The 13,256-nt window shown below is 40.4% G+C and overlaps 1 protein-coding gene across 1 annotated transcript; it reads right to left on the bottom strand.

Moving 5' to 3' along the window:
• Positions 1-11,441: 11,441 nt before the first annotated feature.
• LOC125176874 (olfactory receptor 4C11-like) lies at positions 11,442-12,350 on the bottom strand. The gene has a single exon (XM_047878782.1). The coding sequence runs from the start codon at positions 12,348-12,350 to the stop codon at positions 11,442-11,444; it is 909 nt and encodes a 302-aa protein (XP_047734738.1).
• Between the last annotated feature and the right edge of the window lie 906 nt (positions 12,351-13,256).

Raw genomic sequence — 13,256 nt, 5'->3', positions numbered from 1 at the left:
GTCGAAGTCAAGAGTCAAATGTTTAGCCGACTGAGCCACCAAGGTATCACAAGATTTCATTTCTTTACTGGTTATGGGCCTGTTCAAATTTTCGATTTATTCCTGCTTAAGTCTGGTAGTGTGTGATTTTCTAGGAATCTGTCAATTTCTTCCAGATTGTCCAGTTTTTTGGCATATAATTTTTCATAGTATTCTCTTCTAATTGTTTGTGCTTCTGTGGCGTTAGTTGTGATCCTTCCTCTTTCAGTTCTAAATTTTATGAATTTGGGTCCTTTCTCTTTTCTTTTTGATAAGTCTGGCTAGCGACTTATCAATTTTTTCTTATTCTTTCAAAACACCAGCTTTTAGTTTTATTGATCTGTTCTACTGGATTTTTTTGTTTCTATATTGTTCATTTCTGTTCTCATCTTTGTTATTTTCCTTCTTCTGCTGGCTTAGACTTTATTGGTTGCCCCTTTTCTGGCACCTTGAGGAGGAAGTTTAGGTTGTGTGCTTGGGAACTTTCTTGCTTCTTGAAGTAGACCTGAATTGCAATATACTTCCCTCTTAGGACTGCCTCTGCTGCATACCAAAGGGTTTGGTTTGTCATGTTTTCATTTTCATTTTCTCCCATGTATTTTTTATTTCCTCTTTAATTTCCTGGTTAACCCATTCATTGTTTAGTAGGATGCTCTTTAACCTCCACCTATTTGAGGGCTTTTCAAATTCTTTTCTTGTTTGATTTCAAGTTTCATAGTGCTATGATCTGAAAATATGCATGGTATGATCTCAATCTTTTTGTATCTGTTCAGGGCTGACTTGTGACCCAGTATGTGATCTATTCTGGGGAATGTCCCATGTGTCTTTGAGAAAAATGTGTATTCTGCTGCTTTAAGATGAAATGTCCTGAATTCATCTAATAAGTCCATCTGGGCCAGTGTGCCTTACAAAGCCATTGTTTCCTTTTTGATTTTCTGTTTAGATTATCTGTTCATTGCCCTAAGTGGGGTATTAAAGTCCCCTACTATTATGTCATTATTATCAATGAGTTTCTTTATGTTTGTGATTAACTGATTTACATATTTGCTTCCAAGTTGTGAGCATAAATATTTATAATTGTTAGATCTTCTTGGTGGATAGGTCCCTTAGTTATGATGTAATGCACTTCTTCATCTCTTGTTACAGCCTTTGTTTTTAAATCTAACCTGTCTGATGGGGTGCCTGGGTGGCTCAGTCAGTTAAGCATCCGACTTCAGCTCAGGTCATGATTTCGCGGTAGGTGGGTTTGAGCACGTCGTCGGACTCTGTGCTGGCAACTTGGAGCCTGGAGCCTGCTTTGGATTCTATGTGTGTGTCTCTCTCTCTCTTTCTCTGCTCCTCCCCTGCTCACACTCTGTCTTTGTCTCTGTCTCTGTATCCCTATCAAAAATAAATAAACATTAAAAAAATTTAAATCTAGTTTGTCTGATATAAGTATGGCAACTCTGGCTTTCTTTTGACCTCCATCCCCTCACTTTCAATCTGCAGGTGTCTTTAGGTCTAAAATGAGCCTCTTTTAGGCAGCGTATAGATGGATCTTGTTTTCTGACCCATTCTGATACCCTATGTCTTTTGGTTGGAGAATTTAGTCCATTTATATTCAGAGTGATTACTGAAAGACATGAACTTAGTGCCATTGTGTTACCTATAGAGTTGATATTTCTGGGGATGTTCTCTTGTCCCTTGTAGTCTTTATTGCTTCTCTTTTCTTTTCTTTTATCTCCACTCAGAGAGCCCCCCTTAAAATTTCTTACAGGGTGAGGCACCTGGGTTGCTCAGTTGGTTAAGCAACCGACTCTTGATTTCAGCTCAGGTCATGATCTCAAGGTTCATGTTTTCAAGCCCCACGTTGGGCTCCACGCTGACAGTGCAGAGCCTGCTTGGAATTCTCTCTCTCTCTGCCTCTGTGTGTGTGTCTCTCTCTGTGTGTGTCTCTTTCTCTCTCTCTCTTCCTTCTCTCTCTCTCTCTCAAAATAAATGAATAAAAACTTTTAAAAGAAAATAAAAATAAATAACATTTCTTACAGGGCTGGGTTAGTGGTCATGACCTCCTTTAATTTTTGCTCATCTGGTAAACTCCTTATTTCTCCTTTTATTTATTTTCCCATTTAGTACATTGAACATTTTCTGCCACTCCCTTCTGGCCAGCCAAGCTTCAATGGACAAGTCTGTTACTAACCTTATGTGTCTACCCTCTTAGGTCAAGGACCTTTTGTCTCTGGCTGCTTTCAGAATTCTCTCTTTATCTTTGTATTTTGCAAGTTTCACTATAATATGTCTTGGTGTTGACCTATTTTGTTGATTTTGAGGGGAGTTCTCTCTGCCTCTTGGACCTGATTGCTAATTTCCTTCCCTGGATTAAGGACGTTCTCAGCTATACTTTGTTTGCATAAACCTTCTGCTTCTTTTTCCTACTCTTCTTCTTTTGGAAATCCTACAATATGGCTGTTGTTTCATTTCATGGAATCACTTAGTTCTCTAAGTCTCCCCTCATGACTTAGTAATTTTCTTTCCCTCTTATATCCAGCTTCATTATTTTCCATAATTTCACCTTTGATCTCCTCTATTCTCCCCTGTTACTTCAATCTTCACTCTCACTGTATCCAGTTTGTTTTACGTCTCAGCTATAGCCTTTTTTCATTCATCCTGACTAGTTCTTAGGTCTTTGGTCTCTGCAGCAAGGATTTCTCTGGTGTCTTCTATGCTTTTTTTCAAGCCCAGCTTATAGTCTTATGACTGTTGCCCTAAATTCTTATTTGGATATATTACTTATATCTGTTTTGAGCAAGCCTTTGGCTGTGATTTCTTCTTGACCTTTCTATTGGGGAGAATCCCAACATCTTCTCATTTTTGGCTAAGTTTCTGTCTTTGGGGTACTTTTAAATCTTGGTATGTTTCCTGCACCTGAGAGTACTGCCATATTACAAAGGGGTCATACACTGTCCAGGGCCTGGCACTTCAGAAAGTGTTTCTCGTGTAAGCTGTGTATGCTCAGTTGTTGAGTTTTTTGGCTGCTCTTTCCCACCCGTCAGTCCCCTGCAGAGCTACTCCTTGCTTGCAGTGGGGAGTGTTTGCACCTTTAAGTGGGTGTGGTTCGATTTGTTTGTTGAAGTAACCCTCACACCTACCAGGCTGTCCCCCTCCAACTGTGGTGGTCCTTCTGCCACCCTGAAGATCAATTTCCTGGGTATTCCAAGTGATCTGCCCTCGATGCAAATGTGCTGAAGGGACAAGAAAAGCCCAGGGTCCCCCTACGTCTCTGCTGTCTTAACACGTCCCCAAAATGTGTTGTAATTTTTAAAGCCTTGTTGATTTATGTTAGAAATACCAAAAATGTATGAAAAATGTTCTCATCTTAAAGAAAGAATCAGTATATTTTAAGGATTGACTCTATAATAATTCTGCTTTGAGAGATATCTCTCAACTGAGATAACCTCCTGCCCCCTGAGATTGGAAACAGTCAACCAAAGAGCAGAAGCTACATTGGCCAGCCCTAGGGTCCTGGCACTGTAACATGCTCTAGGTGGGAAATGACACCATGTAAGTAAAGTGATTTTAACAATCGATCCCATGAAAACTGATTTGAAAAACATTTACACTGATAGGTATGACGAAGTGGAAGGATCTTGCTAATTACAGGAAGAGTTAGCAACACCTATTTAGGTTCCAATCAACAATAGATGATGCTGCCCAGGCTGCTGCTGGGTGGGAACAACAGGCTTAAGTCGGCCTTGCTGCCAGACTTCAGGTGCCAAATAGACCATTTACAGAACTCTTAACTAAAGCACAGCACCTTTCAGACCTTTCCAGAAAAATAAAGAGACAAGATTCTAAACCTTGAGGAAGAAGGAAACGCTTACACTGAAAAGAATGAACAATACATTTTTTAATTGGGGGATTGGTCACAGCTGTGGACAGATGAGCTAAGCCAAAGTTATGATATAGCTTGGTTAAACACCAATTTCCAGGATGATTTCCTAGACAGGTAAAGGACAAAGCCGCCCATCCTCCTCCTGTTCAGATGAGGGCAACCTGGTCAATGGTGATTTCTCTAACAGCTTCTACAACCCTTGGGTTGATTTGGCTCTTCTGCGATCTTGCCACAAGGTGGCGATCGAGTGAGGTAGTAGTACAAGTTCCAGCTCCAGGTTTCACCTAGGACTGGAGGATTTGTATCTTTGCGGGTCCAGAAAATGCTCGTGGGTTGTGTGAAGTTTTAACCACTTTGTACTTCATCCTGTGAGTGGTATGGAGGGACCACGCTAGCCGATTTCACCCTACATTCACCACTTGGATCTCAAGTGAGCCATTGATGCTGCTGGGGTATTATACTGTCCACAGTCCATTTACTCTCTGTTGTCCTAAAGGGACTGTCATTTCACTGGTAGCACTTGTTAGCGTCAGCAGTATTGGTGACAACAGTGTATCCTAAAGAATTATCTTTTCCTGTATCGTTAAATTTTTAAAAATTATTTTAGAGAGAGAGAGAGAACAAGCAGAGGAGAGGAGCAGAAGGAGAGAGAGGATCTTAAGCAGGTTCCTTTTTCAGCACAGAGTTCGACACAGAGCTTGATCCCAAGACCCTGAGACCTTGACCGGAGCGGAAATCAAGAGTCGGTCACTTAACCAACTGAGCCACCCAGACACTCCGATTCCCTTCTGTCTTTAAACCCCAGATAATTCTCTTTTCTCAGTCTCAACCAATGATTTTACTTTCTAATTCGTTGAGAAACTTGAAGCAATCTGAAAAGAATTCGTATAAGCACATCACCCCATCTGCCCCACCTCAGCATCTGTACCCACATAAGCAGCCCCCTGCCTGTTATCATGGAATTTGGCTCCTTAGAAACCGTCTGTTCTACCATCTGAAGCCAATGTTCCACTACGTACTGGATCCTATTCCCTTCTGTCTATGTGAGACCCGTGGTCTGATAATCATCCCTCTTTCCTCAGCACCTTTTCATCCCTTCAGGATCACTCCCATCATCGTGGAACCATCCAGTTGTTTCCTCTATCTGAAAAAGGCCCTTCTCTCAACCTCATTCCTTGCCAGCTACTTTCTGCATTGATTTCTGCTCAGGTCATGATCTCATGGTTCATGGGATCAAGCCCCGCATCGGATGCCATGCTGACGGTGCCAGTGCGGAACCTGCTTGGGATTCTCTCTCTTCTTCTCTCTGTGTCTCCCACTTCCTCAAAATAAATAAATAAACATAAAAAACCACCCGTCACTTAATCTGACCTACAAGGTGTCAATGTGTCACCAAAACACAGAACTTCAAACGTCTCTTCAAAACATCTCATCGTGTATAAATTACTATTACTATATGCATATTTAAAAACATATTAACATACGAGCTACTTAATAAATTTTGAAAATTGATATCAGACAAAATGATCAGTTTATTCCTGGATGGACATTATTCCAGTTACCAAGGAATTCCCATTCTGCTTCTTCTTTCCTTTCCCACGTTATAAAGACTTTAAAGATCTTCCTATATGAGTCTTTTTTTTCTTGTTAGAAGCTTTAAGGGTACCTGAATGACTCAGTTGGTTGAGGGTCTGATTCTTTATTTCTGTCAGCCCTGCAACAAGCTGACAGCGTGGAGTTTGCTTAGGATTCTCTCCTCCTCCTCCTCCTCCTCCTCCTCCTTCTCTCTGCCCCTCCTGAGCTTGCACACACTCTCTCTAACCCTCTATCAAATTAAATAAACTTTAACAAAAATAATAAAAGTTTCCTGGGGCACCTGGGTTCCTCAGTCAATTAAGCATCCAATTCTTGATCTCAGTTCAGGGCTTGATCGCAGTGTCATGAGTTCAAGCCCTCCATTGGGTTCTGCACTGGTCATAAAGCCTACTTAAAAAAAAGAGAGAGAGAGAGAGAGAGAATAAAACATTCTTGGCTTCTTTCTGTCTTCTGATCGTCGTATTATTCCTGGGAGGCTGGAATACAAACAAGGACAAGTTGAGGGTCAGCGCTGGAAAAACACTAAAGAAATACCATTTAATCCAGGATACAATATTTAAGTAATGGATGGGAGTCACCAAGAGATCAGTTGTGCACTTGCTAAAATAATTATGAATGAGACACAAAAATTAAAAATTGGCAACAGCAAATCAGGAAAAAAATAGGATCCTAGGAGATAATGTAAGTCAGTTTGTCTATCTCAGAGTAGAGAATCTTGATGGGTTAGGAATTCTTTTATGGAAGCAAAGTTCTGCCTTCCACTTATGTTGTGGAGCTGGACAAAATATATGAAACACTGTTTTCATTATTGGACAACTGGCAACACAGGGAAGGGATCCTTTAGAGAAAGGAAACAGATCAGTCGAGCACTGGGTCAGACCCAGGATTTGCAGGAACACATCAGACCACAGTGCAGGAAGGCAGTCTGATGCTGAAGTTGTCCCTGAGACAAGGATTCAGAGCACAGGGCTCAAGGCACCTGAAGAGGCTGCATCGGGGGGGGAGGTTCCAGAAGTTTCTGAAAGGTCCTTTGCCATCGAAGTTTTGCTCAATACTGAGAATATTAAATTATGTATGTGGAATGAAACCACAGAAGACAGAGTAATGAACAGAAAAAGACATTTTCTCAGTCACCCTACACATTCCTTGCAACTGGGGTCTCTGCTTCACATAGTAGGTCGAGAACAGGCAGACTAATTCCATCAGCTTGTAACTGAAAGGGTAGTCCCTTCAGTGGCCATGCTCGGCAGAAGACCCCAGACACTGGCAATGTGAGCTGGTTTTCTTAATGCTTTAGCCTCAGACTGGTGCACAAAGCCTCCACTCACATTCCTTGGGCCTCAAAATGTAAGCTATACCTTCAACATCCACGGGGGCCAGGTAGATAAATTCTAAGACACCTGCATGTAACTGAAAGGCAGCTGGGAAATGAGAGGAAAAAGGGAACTTTTCCTGTGAGTGACTTAACTCTCCCTGGTGTAACTTGTCAGTGAAGCACTAAATATATATCCTGCTCAGTCCCATGTTTGAACCCTTTTAACTAATTTCTCTAAGCAGTGTTTTTCAGAACATCATCTTGGTTGTTTCAGAGAGATGACACTTGCTTTTTAAGTTCTTCGAAGAGTTTAAAAATATTTCAGTTTATTTAAACATTACTGATTATGTGTATTGTGATCGTGCAAATATAAGCAATAATAATGAAGGGTATCTATTGTGCATTTATCATATCACAGGCACTTCCCTGAGCACTTTATCAATGTTAACTCATCTCATCTTTGCCACAAATCTATGCATTCACTATTGTTGTGCTCCCATTTGGCAGATGAGCTACCTGAGATACAAAGAGATTAAGTGAATTGTTCCAGATAAATTTCTAAGCCTAGTTTAAAGCCCAGTTTAACCCTATGCTTCGAAATTCCTCTATGCCAATTCCCTGGAGATAGGAAATGTAAAAGCCATGGAAAGGTACACAAATTAATTAAATTCAACAAAATGTGATGAATATGTTGAGATGTAATTTACAAGTACTAACAGAGTATAAATAAAGAGCCTTTGGCTGAGCCATTTGGGCCAACAAAAAGCTTCCTAGAAGAGATGAAATTGAAGTTGAGTCTGAAAACATGAGTAAGATGTTTCCAAGTTAGCCAAAGTAAAGGACATTCCAGGTAATGGGACCAGCATGAACAAAGACATAGAGTATACTATAGGCACTGCTAAGGATGAAATCAATTAAATTCTACAAAACACGTTGAAAACTCCCTGGCACGTGGTAAGTATTTGGGCCAGATTTATTACACTGTGCCCACAGTTATTAGCCTCCCTGTATCTACACTAGTTTCCTTGTAACTTTGCAGACCCTTCCCTTTCTGAGTCTGGGAAGTCCCTGTGACTCACTTTGGCCGATAGAACGTGGTAGACACCCCGACCGAACGCCCGTTCTGAGCCTCTGCCTCAAGAGGTTTGTGCACTTTCATTTGCTCTCTGAGACACTTCTACCATGAGAACACCCCGGATTAGCATGCTGGACGACAGGCCACCAGGGAAAGAGCACCACTGTCCCATTCAAGATCATATCGGATCAGACTATAGCTAATCGAACCCAAACACCTGAGAGGTCCCAGAGAAGATCATAGAGCCACCCATCCACCTGAAGCTGACTGCAGATGTTTAAATGAGCTCAACTAAAAGTAGAAGTACACCCCAGCTGATCCATAAACTAACAATTAAAACACACACACACACACACACATATATATATATATATATATATATATATAGTTTTATGTTACTGAGATTGCATGGTTGTTTCACAGCAAGAGCTAACAGATATGGGATTGAATAATAATAGCTATCATTATTGTTGGTCTGAAGAAATTCAGGATGTACAGGACATATAGTTTTAGTCAGAAAGATACAGAAAATAGTGTTGGAGAGGTACATACTGGCAACTACGGTGTGTTAAGGAACTCAGACTGAATACCATAAGCAATCTGTTGAAAACCCCAGAAGATGTAATGAAAGATATCAAATAAGACAGAGAAACAAAATTCAAATCAGAAGAAAGCCAGGTTGGAGATCGAATATGGTGAACATTGATGTATCAGTGTTAGTTGAAACTAAGATAGTAGATAACAGTACCCAAGTAATGTATGTGATGAGAAGAATGAGCCAAGGGTAGAACCTAGGTTTACAAGGGCTTTTATTTTTTTTTTAATTTTTTTTTTCAACGTTTATTTATTTTTGGGACAGAGAGAGACAGAGGATGAACAGGGGAAGGGCAGAGAGAGAGGGAGACACAGAATCAGAAACAGGCTCCAGGCTCTGAGCCATCAGCCCAGAGCCTGATGCGGGGCTCGAACTCACGGACCGCAAGATCGTGACCTGGCTGAAGTCGGACGCTTAACCGACTGCGCCACCCAGGCGCCCCACAAGGGCTTTTAGAAGACAGGAAATTATAGCAGCAGAAAGTGGACCAGGAAGTTAAGATTAGAGAAGTACCAAAATAATCATGATACCATGACATGATGGAAGTCAAGGAATAGAATTACCATGGAAAGAAAGTGGGATTTTTCTGGGAAAAGATGACTTGAGAAAAAAAAAATCTTTAAATCCCATGCCTTCCTTTCCAATTTTAAACTATAAGAACAATTTAAAATAACAAAACTTATGGCTGGACCTAAGGAAAAAAACACCTAAATGTTTGAAACATTTTAAGGAATGTCTTTAGACTTAGGTTCCATGAGGATTGGGGTTGTGACTCTCTCATTCAACTTTGTATCCATCAGTCATGGAACCTAGTATGCATTTAGTACACAATGTGTTGAAAGAAGAGAAAGAAGGAAGGAAGAATGGATGAGAAGGAGGGAGGAAAAGAGGAGGAGGGAGCACTGGGGGGAAGGAAAGACAGAAGGGAGGGAGGAAAAGAGGGAGACTTTTGAAGGTTACTACTGGCTTTCTAAGTGCTAACAAGGGGTCATCAGTGATCATAAGAAAGAGAAATATTCTTCCCACATCAAGGATACTAAAATTAGAAAGCTTACAAAAATCCTCCAAAGGGAAGGCAAATAAAAAGCTTTCAACATTTGCCAGAAGCAGAGTCAGCCAATTTGTTAAGTTACCAAGTCAAGTAAGACCTTTCTGTCCCCTGACCACTTCTCCCACCCCTCCCAACTGAGTCCTTATCTAAAATCTGGGGGAATCTAGACTCTATATGATCTACGAATGAGAAGAAAATTCATGAAGCTTTCCAAGCACACACAAACATATCTTTTCTCTCTATATATAACATTTTAAGGAGCAACAAGAGATAAGAATTAAAAAAAAAAGTTTTATTATGTCTTGGTTACTTAAGAGCCAATAATACTAAATATAATAATCAAATGACCAGATTCAAAGGTTTCAAAACTGAAACTGCAAGACACAAAATTAGGGAAATCAGGAGTGTTCACTTAGAATATGAAACATAATTGCCTCTTGTAAATATGGCCCTGAGAGCTCTGACAAAGGTCCTCTTTGGGACTTAACTATTTATTCTGCCACCTTTTTCTATGTAAGAATCCTGGGCATCTTTGATGGGACATGATAACAGTTGGTCTTCAGTTGGTAGAAATGTTTCACATACTCATGACGTTCATTGGATTCTTTTCTCATTAGCCTATATCACTTAAAGTAATACTTCTTGGTGCCAACTTGATGGGAATTATAAACTCAGATACTGAAATAGAATCACATGACAGTACTTAATTATGAGATTGTGATGCGGTGTGGTGCTGTATGCATCACACGCCTCAATTACGTCATCTTCAAAAATGCAAATACGTATTTTAAAACATCCTCCTACAAAACCAAAAGACCAAAATTGAAAAGCACTGAGGCAGTCTTTCCCATCCTCGATTCTTCCAGGGAATCTGAAACTGGATTTTTCAGACACTATTCAGAGCCAAAAAAGAAACTGTTTTCATGATGCCCAAATGCACATGACAGCCAGGAAAGCTAAGCCAAGCTAGGTCAATGTTATAGAGATACCCTGAAATTGCATTTTTTTCCCTCCAAACGTTCAGATACCCAAAAAGTGGTTCTCCAAATATAAAAAGAGCAAAGCTTCTTCTCTCCTCACCTTTTCTTTCTCTTCATTGTTCATTGTGCATTGTTCTCTAACCCCTCTTCTATCCTATATCCCTTCACATATTCCTGCTGCCAACCACCTCACTGCCTCTTCTCTGTGAAGATCATGGGGACAGACAGCCTGACAAAAAGCAGATACCGCCCATCACTGCCAAGTGTAAAACTCTCCTTCTCCCACCATTCACAGAACTTTGAGAGTGTTTTCCAGGGACAGTCCAGGTTTTCAGTGAGGTTTCCAGCTTTTCGTGGAGTTTGAGGGTCCATCCATGTAGGTGCCCCAGTGAGTCAGGCTCAGGAACAGATTCCACCATAGAATTTTCTCAGAACATCTTCTGCAAGTCCCAGGTTGTCAAGACCGCTACCTCCATTTCTCGGTTCCAGTTCCATATGGATTAGCTCCATGTCCAAGTTCTTGAGGACCAGAATAAAATCTAGAAAAAGAATTGGTGTGTGCACACACATACACACACTACACAATCATGCTGCCACTAGTCCGTACATTTCTTTCTAAATACAAATACAAATTTGTACAGGAAGTGAGATTATCATGAAAACATGGCCAGATGTCAACTAAGGACCAGCTTAAGTTGTTCAAAATGGTTACGAACTTCAAGTGATCCTATTCTAATGCACTCCTTTCAGAAAAAGGGATATGTACTTATTTGTATTTATCACTATTAATACAAATAAATATATGCAAAATGAGTACAATTAAAATTTCTCAATTGTTTTTCCCCCAATGAGAAAATTTTACTTTTCCTGTCCATGAAGGAAAATCAAGCTCTTAAGGAAATATACATTAGAATCCCTGAATATCCTGTATCAACAGAAGTCATACTTTGCTACACCATAACTTTTTCATGGCATTTTTCACTTCAACATTCCTCAGGGTATAGATCAGAGGGTTGAGCAAGGGCGTCCCAATTGTATAAAACACAGCCACCATCTTGTCTATTGTAAATGTGGTTGGTGGGCGTGTGTATATGAATATACATGGACCAAAAAATAGGACAACCACAATAAAGTGGGAGGTGCAGGTGGAAAGGGCTTTTCGCCTTCCTTCAGCACTGTGGTTACGCAGAGAGTACAAGATGACAACATAGGAGGTAAGCAGGATTATGAAACTCACCGTGCATATGGCCCCACTGTTAGAAACAAGTAGCAAATTTATCACGTAAGTGTCCATACAGGCAAGTTTCAACAAGGGCTGAAAGTCACAGAAATAGTGGTCAATCACGTTGGGGCCACAGAAAGGCAATCTCAAAGCCAGGAGAATTTGTGCTGAAGAGTGGATACAGGATCCCACCCAGCTCAAAATCATCAGCACACTGCAGACATGCTGGCTCATGATGGTTGTGTATCGCAAGGGCTTACAAATAGCTATGTAGCGATCAAAAGCCATGAGGATGAGCACCAAGATTTCCAGGCACCCAAAGAAATGAGCTGCAAAGACCTGAGTCATACACTCATTGTACGAAATGGCATTCTTCTGAGTAATGGCACCCACAATCAATCTGGGAGCTATGGTTGTAGAGAGGCAAGCATCAGAAAACGACAGATAGAATAGGAAGAAGTACATGGGACTCCCAAGGGTCTTGCTTGTTTTAATAGTCACCAAAATGAGAAAGTTCCCCAACAGTGTCGCAAGGTAAAGAATCAAGAAGACCCCAAATACTGCCTTCTGCTTTCCTGCATCCTGTGTCAACCCAAAGAGAATGAATTCAGTCACACTGCTATTCATCGCAATTCTACTGGCTGAAAGTAAGGTGCAGTTGAGGACAAGGGCTGAATCTGCAAAGAGAAGAAAAGAAGTGACAGCTTGGGAAGATCACTGGGCTGAACTCTGAATGCCTTGCTTTTGCTCCATGTTATGTTACCTCTGACTGCCTTCAATCCTCTATGACTCTTGGTAAATGTGCAGATGCCCAAGCCTCTCCCAGATCTATCTGTCGATTCAGAAGCTAACTTCCTTGGATCAAAGCCTTTGCATTTGGGGAGGTAAAATTAAATGTCCTTTAAAAATTCAATTCCTACCAAGATAGAAAACTGCAGCACTTGAACTTTCCTTGGGCAAGTGACTTATCTCGCTGGAAATTTAGCCTTCATATGAAAAATACAGTGCAAATATTTGCCTTACCTGATCCTGAGTTTCCCTAAGAATTAAACATATTTTTATGCACACATATAGACACATATATTTCACGTGTTATGCATTTTATCTACATGCTTTGAATTCTGAAAAACACTATTCCACTATAATTAAGCACTCATACTGTTGAGGAATCCCTCTTGATGAAAATATTCTCAGTTCAGTTCACTCATTTTTGGGTCTCTGACCCCTTCATCTCTGACCCCGTCAATATCTTGGATGAAATATGATTTACAAAAATCTATTTTCACAGTCTTTTACTTACACCTCTCGTGTTCAATGTCAACTTCCCTGATGCATTATATGACAAATGTCAGGACAACTTTGAGGTTGGCATAATTGAGGAAAATCGTTTACCGTCTTGGCTGTACTGTTGAACTTAACTCATTATAATATTGTGCATCTCGGCCTATGAATTCAACATGCTATAAAATTCCTAATGATGCCTATAATCTAAATTGTGTTTTTACTCCGAGTTGTTCCTTTTTACTCTGAATT

Source organism: Prionailurus viverrinus, chromosome D1 (assembly GCF_022837055.1).
Source record: "Prionailurus viverrinus isolate Anna chromosome D1, UM_Priviv_1.0, whole genome shotgun sequence".
Taxonomy (NCBI): domain Eukaryota; kingdom Metazoa; phylum Chordata; class Mammalia; order Carnivora; family Felidae; genus Prionailurus; species Prionailurus viverrinus.
Note: the sequence above shows the minus strand (reverse complement) of the source record. Positions and strands in the feature narration are given on the sequence as shown.